The sequence below is a fragment of the Mobula hypostoma genome, chromosome 8, assembly GCF_963921235.1.
Source record: "Mobula hypostoma chromosome 8, sMobHyp1.1, whole genome shotgun sequence".
NCBI classification, from domain to species: domain Eukaryota; kingdom Metazoa; phylum Chordata; class Chondrichthyes; order Myliobatiformes; family Myliobatidae; genus Mobula; species Mobula hypostoma.
Window position 1 is genome coordinate 96166828 of NC_086104.1, and position 18054 is coordinate 96184881.

Consider the following 18054-nt stretch of genomic DNA (forward strand, 5'->3'; position numbering starts at 1 on the left):
TTTCAAAATGCCAAAGATCCAAACATTAAATTTATATTGAAAGAGGGATATTTTAATATCATCATTAGCTAGAAAAGAAATAAATGTAATGGACATTATTAATTATGTAGTAACATCTTTTAAAGTTTAGGCAATGTTTAAGTCTAGAAGCTTTAACTCCTTTTTAAGTCTAGATATTTGGTGCACTTCAGTTTATGAAGTTCCAAAAATTCCTATATGCTATTCAACAATATTTTTTGAGGATAGTATGACAGAAAGGAATCAAGGAAAATTACAAGAGTTCTCATTTACGGCTCTTAAAATTTAATAATGCAAGTGTACAAAATGAGCAGACAAGGTGGAATTAGGCCTTTTGGAAATGAAGTCCAAGGACTGAGAAAACTCTTCTTAAAATGTATTGTTTTCTACAAAGAAAAATAAAGATTTTTATTAAAATGATTTGGTGATTATATGTCAATAATTATGTCAATAATTCAGTCAAGATGTTCAGGTAGTCACTGCAACCATGTGTTTATTTATAATGCATCATTGCAATGGTATATTAATATATAGTTCTGCATTTGGCTAGTCTGTGAACTGGTTGCAGTACTTGAAGGGATGACACTGATGTACTCTTATCCTGAATATTTAATGTCACCTAAAAATAATCTCAGAATGATAATCAGGATCTCCCTTTGACAATCAAAGATTTTCTTTGCTCAGTAAATATTTATGCAATAATAAGTCTTCTCTTTCAATAATCAGGCCAAGACACAACAGTGCGTCCTGCGGAAAATAACAAAAATTCACCTAAGCACATATGTTAAGAATTTTTTTTTAAGCTGAGCAAAAATAGGATTTTGTTTGAGTGATGGACGAGCAGGAAACACTAAATATGTACAGATACAGAAAGTACAAGAAGATGTTATCTGTTGCACCATTCAGTCTATAGGAAAAATGCAATAATCTCTGCTTATTTGTTTCACAAGTGCACAATGCTCCATCAAACTGTCAAACAGTAACTATGCATTCCTCACTGTCAGCAGCTAGCTATTCCTTAGAATCCAATCTGCCAGTTAGTTACTTATTTCAAGAGCAAATGATTTATTGTGGACTGGTCAATCACAACTTCATTTTGTGTCATGATTTCAGCAATTTTCTGGCCATCTCTGAGGAGTTTAACATTTTACATTCAAACTGAGAAAATTACTTAACTAGGGAAAACTGTCCTTTGGTTTACAATTGTGGGATTTAGCTTCTATATGACTAAAGCTATAACAATGTGTTTTAATTCTCATCAAGTATCCCTTCCTCCAGGTTCTCAATATAAAACAATTTGACCAAAAGATTATCTGCAAAAAGAACATGTGTACAAGTTGTGCAATGCTTATTCTAGGTTCTGCAAGTCCATCATATCCTTACGTGATTTGATGTTGGCATCTCTATAGGTGCCGTTCAGTATCGCTAATTCCATCAGTTGCATCTTCTTAAGGTTATCCTCTCCCTCTGCCTGAAAACATAATAGAAAAAAACAGTCTCAGCAGTTATACCCAGTGATGGCTATACTGCCATTTTAAAAGCTTTGCGATCTACTGATTTTAGTTGTGTGTGCTGCTTACAAATCTGAGTGATGTACAGTCAATCTAAAACATAGAAGCATAGGAAACCTACAGCACATTACAGGCCCTTTGGCCCACAAAGTTGTGCCAAACATGTCCCTACCTTAGAAATTACTAGGTTTACCTATAGCCCTCCATTTTTCTAAGCTCCATGTACCTATCCAAAAGACCCTATCGTTTCCGCCTCTATCACCGTTGCCAGCAGCCCATTCCATGCACTCACCACACTCTGTGTAAAAAACTTACCCCTGACATCTCCTCTGTACCTACTCCCCAGCACCTTAAACCTGTGTCCTCTTATGGCAACCATTTCAGCCTTGGGAAAAAGCCTCTAACTATCCACACGATCAATGCCTCTCCTCATTTTACACACCTCTACGAGGTCACCTCTCATCCTCTGTCACTCCAAGGAGAAAAGGCCGAGTTCACTCAACCTGTTTTCATCAGGCATGCTCCCCAATCCAGGCAACATCCTTGTAGATCTCCTCTGCACCCTTTATATGGTTTCCACATCCTTTCTGTAGTGATCATTGCATTTTATTTTTCTGTCCTTATGGTAACATTTTAGCTGGAAAAAGTGCAAGCTAAGGATCTGTCTAACTTCAGTTAGACTTTCAAAAAGTGCAACAGATTATTTTTAAGAGGAGTTAAAGTGCTGAGGATATTTATTCTTTAACTGCAATTTTAATATAACCAATGAATCATTTGATCTCATTAATTTTAGTCTGGTCATTGCTTACAGTAGGATCTTGCTGTGCTGAAATGCTGGCTCATTTCCCCCAGATATATCTTAGTAAAGATATGCAATTCTATCCCTCTTCTATTTGTATTCAAGCTCATAGAAGACAATTAGAAGTCTGTTCCTTAGTGCCATAATGAGTTACATCAATAAACAGTCAAGGAGAGTCCCAGGTTTGATTTTCCCAAAACATGTAGGTTGAGGGGATCTCAGTTATAGTTCTGATTGGTACTCGGCACTTATCCTCCAAATGGGAGTGACGTGGTCGGGATACAGAGCTCTGCATAGCTAGGCCTTGATGAAATTGCAAGCTTGTGAGCCTGGGGAAGGAACAGGTTGTGATAAACCCAAAGGAAAATCAGACAATCAGATAACAAGAAAGCTATTTAAGGTAAATTGTTAATGATGATCCATGTCCACAAAACTTCATCTGAGAAAGGAATAGTGGCCGGTCTTAATGATTGATACTCAGTGGTTTCCAGGGAATCAGCCAGCAATAATCCCTTCTAACCTTCAGAATTCTAGGTCTGCACACCGCAGTGTCAAGGTATGAGCTGTAATGATCAGCTGCTTGTGAATCTGACTGACTCTGTTTCTAGGCAACAGTAGTTCAGGAGAGGAGGAATGATGCGCTTAAGAAGATCCAAATGCACTTCACATCTGACCCTTTCATGCCAGGAAAAACTGGCATGAAAATTGTTACCCTGTAGATTTGAATTTGTTGCTGTGCCTGTGGAGAAAGATAAAGTGCTTTCTTTATTTGATTTTATTTCAATCCTTACATGTTTTAAAATGCACAAATTAATCTTTCCCAATTTTATTCCATTTTAATATTTAGTTAAAATTATTTAAATCTATTTGATTCAGGATGTGATGCTGAAAGCCTTCTTGTAACTCTGAACCTGCTCCGTCTCGTTGGATAACTGATGCACACAGTCAGCCCTCTGCATCCAGTTGAAGTGTGGGAGGGTGGGGACTGTTGGGCAGTGGGCCAGGGAGTGAGCTAGGGTCAGAATGATCCAGCACAGGCCCCTTAGTAAAGAAGTAGAGGGCAGGCACGGACAAGGAAAATTTGAGGGTGTGGGAGAAACACATAAGACTTTCAGAAAATGAATTGACAACACACATTAAGATCTGAAGTTTATTTGAATTTTGAATGAATACCCAAAAAACTATAAAATTAAACTAACTAATGCATTGGCAAGTTATCCAGTGGCAAAGTACAAGTCAGAAGATGCACATAGCTCCAGTCAAACAATGGCATCCTTTGTTTGAACTCTGCTCCATAGAGACAGTAAACAAAGGATACAGCTACTGAGCAACTGGCAATGAAAGATGATAATGCAAATGTGCAGTGAAAGCACTTTTAACTGAGAAGGATATAACAACAAGAGCAAGTCATGTGGAATGAGGCCAAGCATTCATTTTTGTTTACGTATATTGAAGGTAAAGCTGTCAGCTGGAAGTATGAAATGATCTTTTGAGATGTTTGGTTCTTTGCCATTTGCTGGCAGTAGGCTGACTGGCACGGCCAACCCCTCAGGAGCAAGAGATGCACAAGAAGATATGACAATTGTCATTTGATTTCCCCGCACAAGTTAGCTTTCAGCATTTCCTTCATTTCAACTGTTCTTTAGCTCCAGTGTTTTAGCGGTTGCATTTGAAACAAAATATTTTTATTTTAAGAGTTAAAGATTCAGAATAGCATAAGTAAAATTAGGCTTTTTATTTTCAACTTAAAGCATTTCACTCTTAAACTGCCAGATGCCCTCCCCTCAACTGAGACATGCAAAGTTTGCAGCTTATCCTCTTGGTGAACACCCACCCTGACATTGCTCATGTCAGCTCTTTCCGTGCTCAGTCAGTAAAAACATTACAAAGTGGTGTAATATTTTACTGCTAAACTTTCTGATTTCCACATAGGATTTTTGGTTGGAGTTTAGAGATAGCTGCTGTAACACTATTGCAAAGTTCAGGGAAGTCTTAGAGTAATTCAATGGTAAAATCTGAGGGAAGTGAATGAAAATGTGAGGTAGGGAGAACAAAATATCTTAAGGGAGGATTAGTGTAAGTACACAGTACAAAATAAATTTATTCTCAAAGGACATGTATGTCATTACATACTACTGTGAGTTTCATTTTCGTGCTAGAATTCAAAGTAGAACATGGAAATATAGCAGAATCAATGAGAAACTACATACAAAGACTGACAAACAACCAATGTACAAAAGAAGACAATCTGTGTACATACAAAAAAATAAGTAAACAAATAATATTGAATTGATTTTATTGCTTACATCCTTCATATATATGAGTAAAAATCTTTACGTTACCTCTCATCTAAGTGTGCAATGTGAAATTTATAGTAATCTATAATAAATAGTATGTACAGCAGGATAGTCGATATAACATAGAAATGCAGTTGTGTCAGCATGAGTTAAGCAGTCTGATAGCCTGGTGGAAGAAGCTGTCCCGGAGCTTGTACTGAGAACATAAGTTGTAATGTAGAGTACTTCCAAATGAGTCCATAGGCAATCAGTTCAAAGCTGAGGTGAACTGATTCAGGAGCTTGACGTTGAAGGGTAATAACTGCTCTTATTACCTATGTGTATGACCTAAGGCTCCTGTACCTCCTTCCCAATGACAGCAGCGAGAAGACAGCATGATGATGGACACTGCTGTCTTGTGGTTATGCTCTTTGCTGATGCACTCAATGGGGGCGATGGTCTGGGCTTTATTCATCACTTTTTGAAAGGCTTTTCTGATCCAGGGCATTGGTGTTTCCATACCAGGCCATGATGCAACCAGTCAGGATATTTTCCACTGTCTATGTCAAAATAGAAGTTTTTCAAAATTTTAGATGACATGCTGAATCTGTATAAACCTCTAAAAAAGTAGAGGCACTGTCATGCCTACTGTATAATGGCACTTACATGTAGGTCCCAGGATGGACCCTCTGATAAGATAATACCTAGGAATTTAAAGCTACTGAGTCTCTCCACCTCCTATTTCCGAATGAGCACTGGCGCATGGACCCCTGACTTATGCCTCCTGAAGTCAATAATCAGCATTTTGGTTTCGCTGACACTGAGTGTGAGGTTATTATTGTGGCACCATACAGTCAGATTTTCAGTTACCCTCTGTATGCCGATTCATCAACACCTTTGATTTGGCCAACAACAGTGCTGTCATCAGCAAACTTGAATATGGCATTGGAGCTGTACTTAGCTTGAACAGTCAAACGCATAAAACAAGTAGAGCAGGGTCTAAGGGCACAGCTTTGTGATGCCCCTGTGCTAATGGCGGAGGAGATGTTGGTGCCAATCTGTATTGACTGGGGTCTGCAAATGAGGAAATTGAGGATTCAGTTTCACAAGGAGGTAGAGGTATAGGTCTTGAACTTATTGATTAGCTCTGTGGATAGAGTTGAATGCTGAGGAGTAGTTAATGAAGAGCATTGTGATGTATGCAATTTCACTGTCCCAGTGTTCCAGAGCTGAGTGAGGAGGCAATGAAATGGCATCTGCTTTGTAATGGTAGGCAAACTGGAACAGATCCAAATCACTCCTCTGGCATGAGTTATTATGCTTCATTATCAACTTCTCAAAGCATTTCATCACAGTGGATGTAAATGCTACTGGATGATAGTCATTGAAGCTGGTTCCTATATTGTTCCTGGGTACCGGTATGATTGAAGCCTGCTTGAAGCAGGTAGCTACCTCAGACTGCCAAAGTGAGAGGCAAAAGATGTAGGTAAACACTCCAGCCAACTGATTAGCACAAGTCTTCAGTACTCAGCCAGGTGCACCACCTGGTTCACCCACCTGAAGGACGTTCTCATATTGGCCTCAGACTGAAATCACAGGGTCATTGGGTTCTGTGGGAGTTTGTGATGGTGCCTCCATGTTCTGTCAGTCAAAGCAAGCATAAAAGGTATTGAGCTCTTTTGGGAGTGAAACCTTGTCTTCATGTATGTTGCTTGGTTTTGCAATGTAGGAGGTGATAGCATTCAAGCCCTGCCAAAGCTCTCAAGCATCCTTCTGTGATTCAAATTTGGTCCAGAATTGCCATATTGTATGTAAGATGGCTTTCTAGAGGCCATACCTGGACCTCTTGTACTTTCCTGGGTCACCTGTCCTCAAAGCCACCAATTTGGCCCTCAGCAGATTGCGCATCTCTTGGTTCATACAGGGCTTCTGGTTGGGGAAGATTCTGAATGATTTGTCGGGACACACTCATCTACAGTCTCTTTATAATGTCTATGACAACAATGGCATATTCATTTAGGTCCTCTAATGTGTCCTCAAACATGGCCCAGTGCACTGAAACAAAGCAATCCTGTAGTCACTCCTCTGCCACCCATGACAACCTCTTTGCATCCTTACCTTTGGTGGTTTTTCTTTAGTGTCTGCCTATATGAAGGTAGGAGGAGGACAGCAAGATGATCAGAATTTCTGAAATGTGATCTAGGGATGGAACAGTAGGCATTCTTAATGGTAGGGTAGCAGAGGTCAAGTGTGTCGCATCCTCTGGTGCTGCAGGTAATGTGCTGATGGTAATTGGGTAGAGATTTCTTCAAGCAAATTTGATTGAAGACATCGACAAGGATGTGAAGGGTGGCAGGTTAGGCTGTTTTTCGTTTGTTCATCATGGCACTTAGATGGGTACTTAATGGTTAGAGTGAACTCAGTGAACTAAAGGGCTTGTTTGTGTGACTCTACAGCATGAGATTTTGCTTTCGAAGAAGGAAGTCTGAGAATCAGAGCGGGAGTGCGGAGGAAGCCATTTTTGAATTTTTCGGTTTTTTTTCCATCAGCGTTCAGAGTGGCGGCACTGCGCAGGCGTGTGACGTCGGGCAGTGAAGCGCGGAAGATTTAAAAGGAACAGAGCCTTATACAGCAGGCAGCGTAGTTTGCGTGTGGCGGAGTGAGCTGGGAGCAGAGTGAAGGCTTAAGGGCTTCCGCTCACCGGGCTTAGGCAGAAACGGGCAAGGCGAGTAAGGTTTGGTATTCATTTTTTGTTGTTATTTGAGGAGATGAGTGTGAGGGCAGTTTGTTGTTCTTGGCGCCGGATGTGGGAGGCCCTGGAGTCTCCAAGCCTCCCGGACGTCCACATCTGTGCCAGGTGCGCCAAGATGCAGCTCCTAAGGGACCGCGTTAGGGAACTGGAGCTGCAGCTCGATGACCGTCGTCTGGTCAGGGAGAGTGAGGAGTTGGTAGAGAGGAGTTACAGGCAGGTGGTCGCACCGGGGCCACGGGAGGCAGGCAAGTAGGTCACGGTTAGGAGGGGGAAGGGGAAGAGTCAGGTAATAGAGAGTACCCTGGTGGCTGTGCCCCTTGACAACAGGTACTCCTGTTTGAGTACTGTTGGGGGGGACAGCCTACCTGGGGGAAGCGACAGTGGCCATGCCTCCAGCACAGAGTCCGGCTCTGCAGCTCAGAAGGGTAGGGGAAGGAAGAGGAGGGCGGTTGTAATTGGGGACTCGATAGTAAGGGGGTCAGATAGGCGATTCTGTGGACTGAGTCCAGAGACCCGGATGGTAGTTTGCCTCCCTGGTGCCAGGGTCCGGGATATTTCTGATCGTGTCCAAGATATCCTGAACTGGGAGGGTGAGGAGCCAGAGGTCGTGGTACATATAGGTACCAATGACATAGGCAGGAAAAGGGAAGAGGTCCTGAAAGGAGAATATAGGGAGTTAGGAAGGGAGTTGAGAAAAACGACCGCAAAGGCAGTAATCTCGGGATTACTGCCTGTGCCACGCGACAGTGAGAGTAGGAATGCAATGAGGTGGAGGATAAATGCGTGGCAGGGATTGGAGCAGGGGGCAGGGATTCAAGTTTTTGGATCATTGGGACCTCTTTTGGCGCAGGCGTGACCAGTACAATAAGGATGGTTGAATCTTAGGGGGACCAATATCCTGGCGGGGAGATTTGTGAGGGCTACTGAGGTGAGTTTAAACTAGAATGGTTGTGAGGTGGGAATCAAATTGGGGAGACTAGGAGAGAGGAGGTTAGTTCACAACAGGGGGATGGGAACCAGTGCAGAGAGACAGAGGGGTGTAAAATGAGGGTAGAAGCAAAAAGTGGTAAGGTGAAAAGTAAAAGTGGCAGGCAGGCATATCCAGGGCAAAAATCGAAAAGGGCCACTTTTCAACATAATTGTATAAGGGCTAAGAGAGCTGTAAAAGCGCGCCTGAAGGCTTTGTGTGTCAATGCAAGGAGCATTCGTAACAAGGTGGATGAATGAAAAGTGCAGATTGTTATTAATCAATATGATATAGTTGGGATCACAGAGACATGGCTCCAGGGTGACCAAGGATGGGAGCTCAACATCCAGGGATATTCAATATTCAGGAGGGATAGACATGAAAGAAAAGGAGGTGGGGTAGCATTGCTGGTTAGAGAGGAGATTAACGCAATAGAAAGGAAGGACATTAGCCAGGAGGGTGTGGAATCCATATGGGTAGAGCTGCATAACACTAAGGGGCAGAAAACGCTGGTGGGAGTTGTGTACAGGCCACCTAACAGTAGTAGTGAGGTTGGGGCTGGTATTAAACAGGAAATTAGAAACGCGTGCAATAAAGGAACAGCAGTTATAATGGGTGACTTCAATCTACATATAGATTGGGTGAACCAAATTGGTAAGGGTGCTGAGAAAGAGGATTTCTTGGAATGTATGCGGGATGGTTTTTTGAACCAACATGTCGAGGAACCAACTAGAGAGCAGGCTATTCTAGACTGGGTATTGAGCAATGAGGAAGGGTTAATTAGCAATCTTGTCGTGAGAGGCCCCTTGGGTAAGAGTGACCATAATATGGTGGAATTCTTCATTAAGATGGAGAGTGACATAGTTAATTCAGAAACAAAGGTTCTGAACTTAAAGAAGGGTAACTTTGAAGGTATGAGACGTGAATTAGCTAAGATAGACTGGCAAATGACACTTAAAGGGTTGACGGTGGATATGCAATGGCAAGCATTTAAAGGTTGCATGGATGAACAACAATTGTTCATCCCAGTCTGGCAAAAGAATAAATCAGGGAAGGTAGTGCACCCGTGGCTGACAAGGGAAATTAGCGATAGTATCAATTCCAAAGAAGAAGCATACAAATTAGCCAGAAAAAGTGGCTCACCTGAGGACTGGGAGAAATTCAGAGTTCAGCAGAGGAGGACAAAGGGCTTAATTAGGAAGGGGAAAAAAGTTGATGAGAGAAAACTGGCAGGGAACATAAAAAACGACTGTAAAAGCTTTTATAGATATGTGAACAGAGAAAGATTGGTTAAGACAAATGTAGGTCCCCTACAGACAGAAACAGGTGAATTGATTATGGGGAGCAAGGACATGGCAGACCAATTGAACAATTACTTCAGTTCTGTCTTCACTAAGGAGGACATAAATAATCTTCTGGAAATAGTAGGGGACAGAGGGTCCAGTGAGATGGAGGAACTGAGGGAAATACATGTTAGTAGGGAAGTGGTGTTAGGTAAATTGAAGGGATTAAGGGCAGATAAATCCCCAGGGCCAGATGGTCTGCATCCCAGAGTGCTTAAGGAAGTAGCCCAAGAAATAGTGGATGCATTAGTGATAATTTTTCAAAACTCTTTAGATTCTGGACTAGTTCCTAAGGATTGGAAGGTGGCTAATGTAACCCCACTTTTTAAAAAAGGAGGGAGAGAGAAACCGGGGAATTATAGACCAGTTAGCCTAACATCGGTGGTGGGGAAACTGCTAGAGTCAGTTATCAAAGATGTGATAACAGCACATTTGGAAAGCGGTGAAATGATCGGACAAAGTCAGCATGGATTTGTGAAAGGAAAATCATGTCTGACAAATCTCATAGAATTTTTTGAGGATGTAACTAGTAGAGTGGATAGGGGAGAACAAGTGGATGTGGTATATTTGGATTTTCAAAAGGCTTTTGACAAGGTCCCACACAGGAGATTAGTGTGCAAACTTAAAGCATACGGTATTGGGGGTAAGGTATTGATCTGGATAGAGAATTGGTTGGCAGACAGGAAGCAAAGAGTGGGAATAAACAGGACCTTTTCAGAATGGCAGGCAGTGTCTAATGGGGTACCGCGAGGCTCTGTGCTGGGACCCCAGTTGTTTAAAATATGTATTAATGACTTGGATGAGGGAATTAAATGCAGCATCTCCAAGTTTGTGGATGACACGAAGCTGGGCGGCAGTGTTAGCTGTGAGGAGGATGCTAAGAGGATGCAGGGTGACTTGGATAGGTTAGGTGAGTGGGCAAATTCATGGCAGATGCAATTCAATGTGGATAAATGTGAGGTTATCCACTTTGGTGGCAAAAACAGGAAAACAGATTATTGTCTGAATGGTGGCCGATTAGGAAAAGGGAAGGTGCAACGAGATCTGGGTGTCATTATACACCAGTCATTGAAAGTGGGCATGCAGGTACAGCAGGCGGTGAAAAAGGCGAATGGTATGCTGGCATTCATAGCAAGAGGATTCGAGTACAGGAGCAGGGAGGTACTACTGCAGTTGTACAAGGCCTTGGTGAGACCACACCTGGAGTATTGTGTGCAGTTTTGGTCCCCTAATCTGAGGAAAGATATCCTTGCCATAGAGGGAGTATAAAGAAGGTTCACCAGATTGATTCCTGGGATGGTAGGACTTTCATATGATGAAAGACTGGATGAACTAGGCTTATACTCGTTGGAATTTAGAAGATTGAGGGGGGATCTTATTGAAACGTATAAAATCCTAAAGGGATTGGACAGGCTAGATGCAGGAAGATTGTTCCCGATGTTGGGGAAGTCCAGAATGAGGGGTCACAGTTTGAGGATAAAGGGAAAGCCTTTTAGGACTGAGATGAGGAAAAACTACTTCACACAGAGAGTGGTGAATCTGTGGAATTCTCTGCGACAGGAAACAGTTGAGGCCAGTTCATTGGCTATATTTAAGAGGGAGTTAGATATGGCCCTTGTGGCTAAAGGGATTAAGGCTGGTACAGGGTTCTGAGTTGGATGATCAGCCATGGTCATACTGAATGGCGGTGCAGGCTCGAAGGGCCGAATGGCCTACTCCTGCACCTATTTTCTATGTTTCTATGTTTCTTTCAGGGTGAACTATTATGATCAACACCCAACCCCAGCTCAAATTACACCCACACTCTGTTCTGGTCCCGGAGTCTCCAGGCACAGCTTCCGTCAGGAATAATATACAGACTATTTCTCGGTTATACATTTTTGACTTAACAATACCAATACATACAACAGAGTTCCCATAATATTAAATTGTGATATACATATATAAGTTCAACAATATGACTGGCAGAAATGGTTTCATTTTCTCTTTGCACTTTTAGTAACTGTTCTTTCTTAACACCCTTAGGTGTTTTTGATGCCACTTGTTACAACACTGTGGAGATATAATTCCCCTATCAAACGATTTTTGTGCATTTTCCAACTTATGGCCAAAATCGCTTTAAAGCGTCTGTAAAAATGGAACTCGTTTCTTTTCTTGGTTTCCTTTCCACGTTCCACTGCATGGTTAGGAACATATGTTGTGGTTACATCACAAAGGAGCGTGATGAGTCTTTTTGGCTCATTCTACCTTCCCATACTGTACAACTTGATCATCTTTCATCCAGTGCACATGCTTGGGCAAGCAAAACCTTTGCTTGGGATGCATGGAATGTTTCCTTCTGAGAAGACTAGCACATTGGAATCTTTTTCTTTCTGAGATGCCAAGAATGCCCGGCAGACACAAAAACAGAAACTGTTGATCTTTGCTGCCAACAATATGAACAATCCTTCAGCTGTAGCTCAGTGGGAGGAACTTTTGCCTCTCAGAAAGAAATGGGCTCAATACACATTCCAGAAGCTTAAGTTCATAAGTCTAAACTGACAGTTCAGCATCACCAGTACTGAAACAGTGTTGTACAGTTAGAGATGCTAATTTAATCTAACTTATTAAGAAAAACAGTACAGCCAGACTACCTACTGAAGACATTCCTTTAAAATGTAGAAGATATCATTATTTTGTCTTCACTAAATAAAATGGTGGCAAATCGTCTTCCAAGACATTACTAAATAACAGACATTCACCAATTAGGGAAAGTGGATAGAAAACAATTGCAAGGATAATATGAAACCTTTTTCATGGGAAATTTGAAGTACTTTAAAAAAAAACTTAACCTGGTAGTTTGGATAACTGCAGGAAGGCTTCAGTCTTCTGGTCCCTATGAATACAAAGCATCCACTACTTAAAGCATGGTGCCTAACACTCTTGAGGTGACCGCATGCCCTGGTTAGTTGTAGCCAACTCAAGGCCAGCAGCATTTCTTTCGCTATCTCTTCTGACAAGTTAGATAAAGACAGTATATTCCAGTAAATAGCTACACCTCAAAATTAAAATTAAACACACACTTAACAGGATTATGGCAGGATTATGAGCTGGCATTCCAGGTAATCTGGCTTCCAAACAGCATTAGCAGGTGAACACATTACTCAATTTATCTACAGCTAATATACACCTGAAACAGTTACAGTCGGTCTTTCGAGGACAATGATTACACTTCTGTTTTCACTTAGCTTTTTGTTTGATTTAGAGATATATTACATAAATGGTTCTTCTGGCCCAATGAGCCCAAGGGACCCAATTACACCCATGTAACCAATTACCCTACTAATCTATCAGACCATAAAACACAGATGCAGAATTAAGCCAGTTAGCCTATCGAGTCTGCTGCACCATTCCATCATGGCTAATTTATTATCCCTCTCAACCCCTTTCTCCCGTCTTCGCCCCATAATTTTTGACGCCCTTACTAATCAAAAACGTATCAACCCCCGCTTTAAATATACCCAATGACTTGACCTCCAGAGCCACCTGTGGTAATGAATTCCATAGATACACTGTGCTCTGACTAAAAGAAATTGGAGCACCCGGAGGAAACCCACCCAGTCATGGTGAGAATGCACAAACTCCTTACAGACAGTGGTGGAATTGAACCTGGTTTGTGGCATTGTAATAGAATTATGTTAATTGCTACTCTACCATACAGCCCTTTTATCAGAACTGATGGAACAATAAGCCATTCTCTTGCTCAGTGTATATTGCATTTATTTTGAAATAGTTGTTTTCTAGTCTTTTCTAGCCTAAATAATTTATCTTTAATTATTTAGAAGACATTAGATAAAGGGACTGTTGTTGGTACTGCATTAACCAATATAGCCAGGACTTGTAGTCACCTTCCACAGTTTCAGTGGAAAGTGCTTTGTTTTTGTGAAGTATTTATGAAAGACATTTACTCTGTTTCTCAAACCATTTAAAATAAAAACTAGATTGCTAAGAAATATAGATTCGAAATAGGATTTCAGTAGGTTTCCATAGAAAAAAATTGTTAAAATATCATATTCCAGTTCCTTCTTTATTTCACAAAGATTGGTGACAGACTAAACATCCTTCCTCTGGCAAAGAGAAATCGAAGGGTTATCTGATAAAATTAAGGAAAGGTTTGATAAAATGGACACAAGGGAAATGTTTTCCTTTATGGGCTATACCAAAACGATGGGACATAATCATAAGAGAGTGACTTACAAATTAAACATGCAATACAGTTTGATTTACATACAGTAGGTATGTCAGAGGCTCTACTTCATTTGGAGTTTGAGGAGATGTGGTAAGTCATCAGACTCTTGAAAATGTCTGTAAGGTGGAGAGCATTCTTACTGGTTGCATTACCACCTGATATGGAAGCTTCAAAGTTCAGGATGGAAAGAAGCTGCAGAGAGTGTAGACCCAGCAATCATTAACACAGACACAAACCTCCCCATCATCAAAGGCACTTTCAAGAGGTAGTGCCTCAAGAAGGTAGCATCGCATTTATCATCATGAAACGTCAATATCCAGGACATTTCCTCTTCTATTACTACCAGCAGGAAGGAGGTACAGCAGCATGAAGACTCACACTCAACAATTTAAGAACAGCTTCTTTCCTTCTGCCAGATCTCTGAACAGTCCATGAATACTACCTCATTATTTTCTTTTGCACTATTTATTTGTGACTTAGAGCAATTTTTACAACGTGCATGGCACTGCTGCCACAAAACAACAAATTTCATGACACATGTCAGAAATAAACTTCATTCTGAAGAGAAACTTCCTTATTCAAAAAGTGGTTAGAATGTGTACTTACCACCACAAGGTAAAGTTGAGGAGGATGCATTTAAGTGGATGTACATGAGGGATGAAGCAATAGAAATCACAGTGCTAAAGTTAAATAAAGTGGAGTAAAGGAGGTTCCATTAAAAATAAGCACCAGCTGGGCAGAATGGCCAAATTTTATGCAATTATTAGCAGAGCATTGCATAAGTATATCAATACCAGAAGTAAATTTTAAATAAATCAGCAAGGATTAGAAACTTTTAAAAATAAACAAGCAAAATTGTTAATGCACCAGTATGAAATTGCAGTACAAAAAGATCGATGAGTACAAGATTTAGAGGCACAGTGCAGAAGATTGCATTTTACTTTTTGTGTGTCATTCTGCTGCCAGGATTCTCAATTTTCACAGAACAAGATGCACTTGCGTTGACTTATCAGTAAATCTGTGGAATCATACAGCCTTATTAGGCAGGCCCATGGATCTTTGAAATTGTGTCAATTTTTCCCATATCCATCACAAGTTAGGTCTTTCCAAATACATGTCTAATTGCCACTTGAATGTCCTTTTCTCTTGATTTCTCAATTTTTACAGAACATAAGACCCTTTGGTGGAATAATTTCATTTCCAAAATTGTGACAATTATTTAACATTTATTATATCTAGTTACCAATTCATTAGCTGAAAGAACCATTTTTCCTCTTACTTGCTTTATCAAACCCATCACAGTATTGAATCTATCATTTGTCTCATCTTAGTCTACCTGCTCTAAGATGAATAACTCAATCTTCTCATCAATAATCTCTTTCATTTCTGGTATCATTGGATATTGTAAAAAGCAAACAATAATCAATTTGGTCCCTTGAGACGATCAATGGATATTTTGCTCCCGTTCATCTTTTAGTGAATTAATTCAAGTAATCCAGTCACAGAGAATCTGATTAGTTAAAAAAAACCTTCAAAAATATCTTTTATTATCTATCAGCTTCCCAGCTCTTACTCCACCCCTTCCCCTCCCTTTTTTTTTCCTACTAGCTACCTTTCCTCTTTCTTTCCAGTCATGATGAAGGGTCATGACTTGACAAGTCAACTGTCCGTTTCCCTCCATAGCTGTTACTTGCTTTCAACCATTTTGTTCCTGAACCAAGGGACAAAACCCAAATCATTACAGTTGAGCAAAACTACGGACAATATGACAACTTGCATTAAGATGGACTTCGTTTTCTTTTGTTCAGATGGTTTTTTTGTATAAAAAAAAGTGTACTTTTTTTCAAGAGAACACAATTTATTTTGCAATTTATACTTTTTCATGTGAGCACTGCTTATATGACACTATGTGCCTGTGATACTGTCACAAGTTTTTCATTGCACCTGTCCATACACACTCTTGTGAATATCACTATAAACTCAACTTTGAGTTTGACCTGCTAAGTTACTCCTGCTTTTTCTGTGTTGCTCCAGATTTCCAGTATCAAATCACATTTGAGGGGACCTTTCTCGGCTCATGAGTATTATTGTCAATCTGCAATTTATAGATTAACCACTATTGTTAAGAATTATCTAAGAACGCGGCTGCCATCAATTAATGACACTTTCTTAAGATTAAGAATCCAACGCACTTCAGTAGACATTAGTTGGCCTGATAATGTGGTTGTAATTCTAAGTTAGATAACTCAGTACAGACTAATAATATTTTTGGACATAGAAACAGAATTTGGGTATGAATTATTACATTTATCCAAATCCCAGAGTGGAAAGTAGAAATCAGATAAGTACTTTAAATCAGGAGACAAACGTAAATATATTAGACTAAATACTTGCATAAGAGGAAATAAAATTAAGATAAACTATGTACAGGATAAAGGATTAAAGACACAAGAATTACTTAAAATGATCTTCTGGTAAACTTAAATAATTGAATAGGATAATGAAGAGGATCAAAGGGATAAAAAAATGATAGACTTTACACAAAATAATAGGTGAGATGGGATTTTTTGCTTTAAAGTGAAGAAAAGTTAAAAGACACAGGAAACATATATATGGGATGGGGGGAGAAAGCAAAGTTCTTGTAGTGACAGTGGTGAGATACTGGTATATGCTATAACATGGTACTACAACATAATTGATATTAAAACTAAAATAAAGAACTAGGAATTCAATGGTTAAAATATAATTACAGCAACAGAAAGAGACAACGTATTTGGGAAGTCAATGACAGAACCTACTTGCTTAGAAACCACAGAGATATTGTTACGCCGCTGGATACATATTTTAGTCTACCAAACAGCATCAAATTTTCAGCCAAATTACCAAAAAGACAATGAAAAAGCAACGATACACAAGTGATTCTGATAACCTAAGGGAAACAAAAGAAGAAGGTTTGAAAGGCATGCAAGATAATTTCTCCATCAATGCATTTCCAATCACAAGTCCCTAACAGAATGTAGTACCACAATGTTTATACTAAAATTTAAACCAAATTTTATTTATTTATAAATAAATAAATTTTAACAGGTAGATACATTTTTTTTAAAGAAAGACATTAGAAATCTGAAGTAAATAGTGTTTTTCTTTCCCAGTTTTGGCGAAGGGTAAATATTTATTTTCTCTTTTTAGGGATACTGCTACATCTGTTGAAGAATGAGCCCTTTCTGTTCTGTTCTGAATCAGCCTCTGCTGCATTCACCAGCAACTTTTATGTGTGTAGCCTTTTCTGTTTTTAGTTTTTAATTTAAAATTTAATCCCCCACAAAAAAATTGCAAAAAAATGTTCAAGGGGTTCCCAAGAAGACAGCTTGATTATCCATGGAATTAGGTCCAAAGACAATGAACTTTCTATCCTTTTCCATCCACACTAAAATGTACAAAAAAAACTTCAGGGGCTGAATGAGCACTTCATTGGTAATTCATTGATAGTTCAAGGCTAACTATACCTGCAGTGTAAGTATTAACAAGTCAGTTGCCAATTGATCGATAATCATTTTTACATCATACTTCAAGTTTTGAGGGATAAAATCTTGATCATTAAGACTTTCCATCATAATTAACTGAATAATGCTATAGAAAAGTAGTGATTATTCAGCAGACTGAAGAAAATTTGCTACCTGGCCCAGGAGATGGCACTGTTTATTGTAAAAAAGCCCATAATTCATCCTAATCTCGCCTTTACTATCATCACTATGCTGTATCACTTGCTGCATAAAATCTGATGGCATTTAGAATATCTTAACAAAGGTGCTTTTCAGCTGTCATCTTCAAAGGTACATCAAGAGTTCTCAGCATACCCGCACAAGCTGTTCTACTGACTCATATGTTCACAGATGTCACAGGCCCCAATTTCTCATCATCTATCAGCTTGCAGCAAGAGAAAGCAAAACTATGAAGGAAGCCACAGTATTTTCATTTTATGAGTTCTTCTTTCCGCGAACACAACTGACAGCTGATCAAACTAAGTGAGCTAATGCAATCCATCTTCCCCCCAGGCAATCCTGCAGGCATCCTGTTACAACAAAGAAAGGTTGCATGAGGTGTTACACTGGGCTCAGTGCAGCACCTGTGCACTATGTGAAACTAAGCTCAGCTATTTG

General features: G+C 39.9%; 1 protein-coding gene across 6 annotated transcripts in view; it reads right to left on the reverse strand.

Moving 5' to 3' along the window:
• LOC134350757 (KH domain-containing RNA-binding protein QKI) overlaps positions 1 to 18054 on the reverse strand; it is a 559128-nt gene that overhangs the window by 35110 nt on the left and 505964 nt on the right. For all 6 annotated transcript variants that reach the window (XM_063056413.1, XM_063056410.1, XM_063056409.1 and 3 more), the window contains exon 5: positions 1402 to 1489. In XM_063056413.1, the coding sequence (XP_062912483.1) occupies positions 1402 to 1489 (88 nt within the window). The remainder of the gene's footprint in view (positions 1 to 1401; positions 1490 to 18054) is intronic.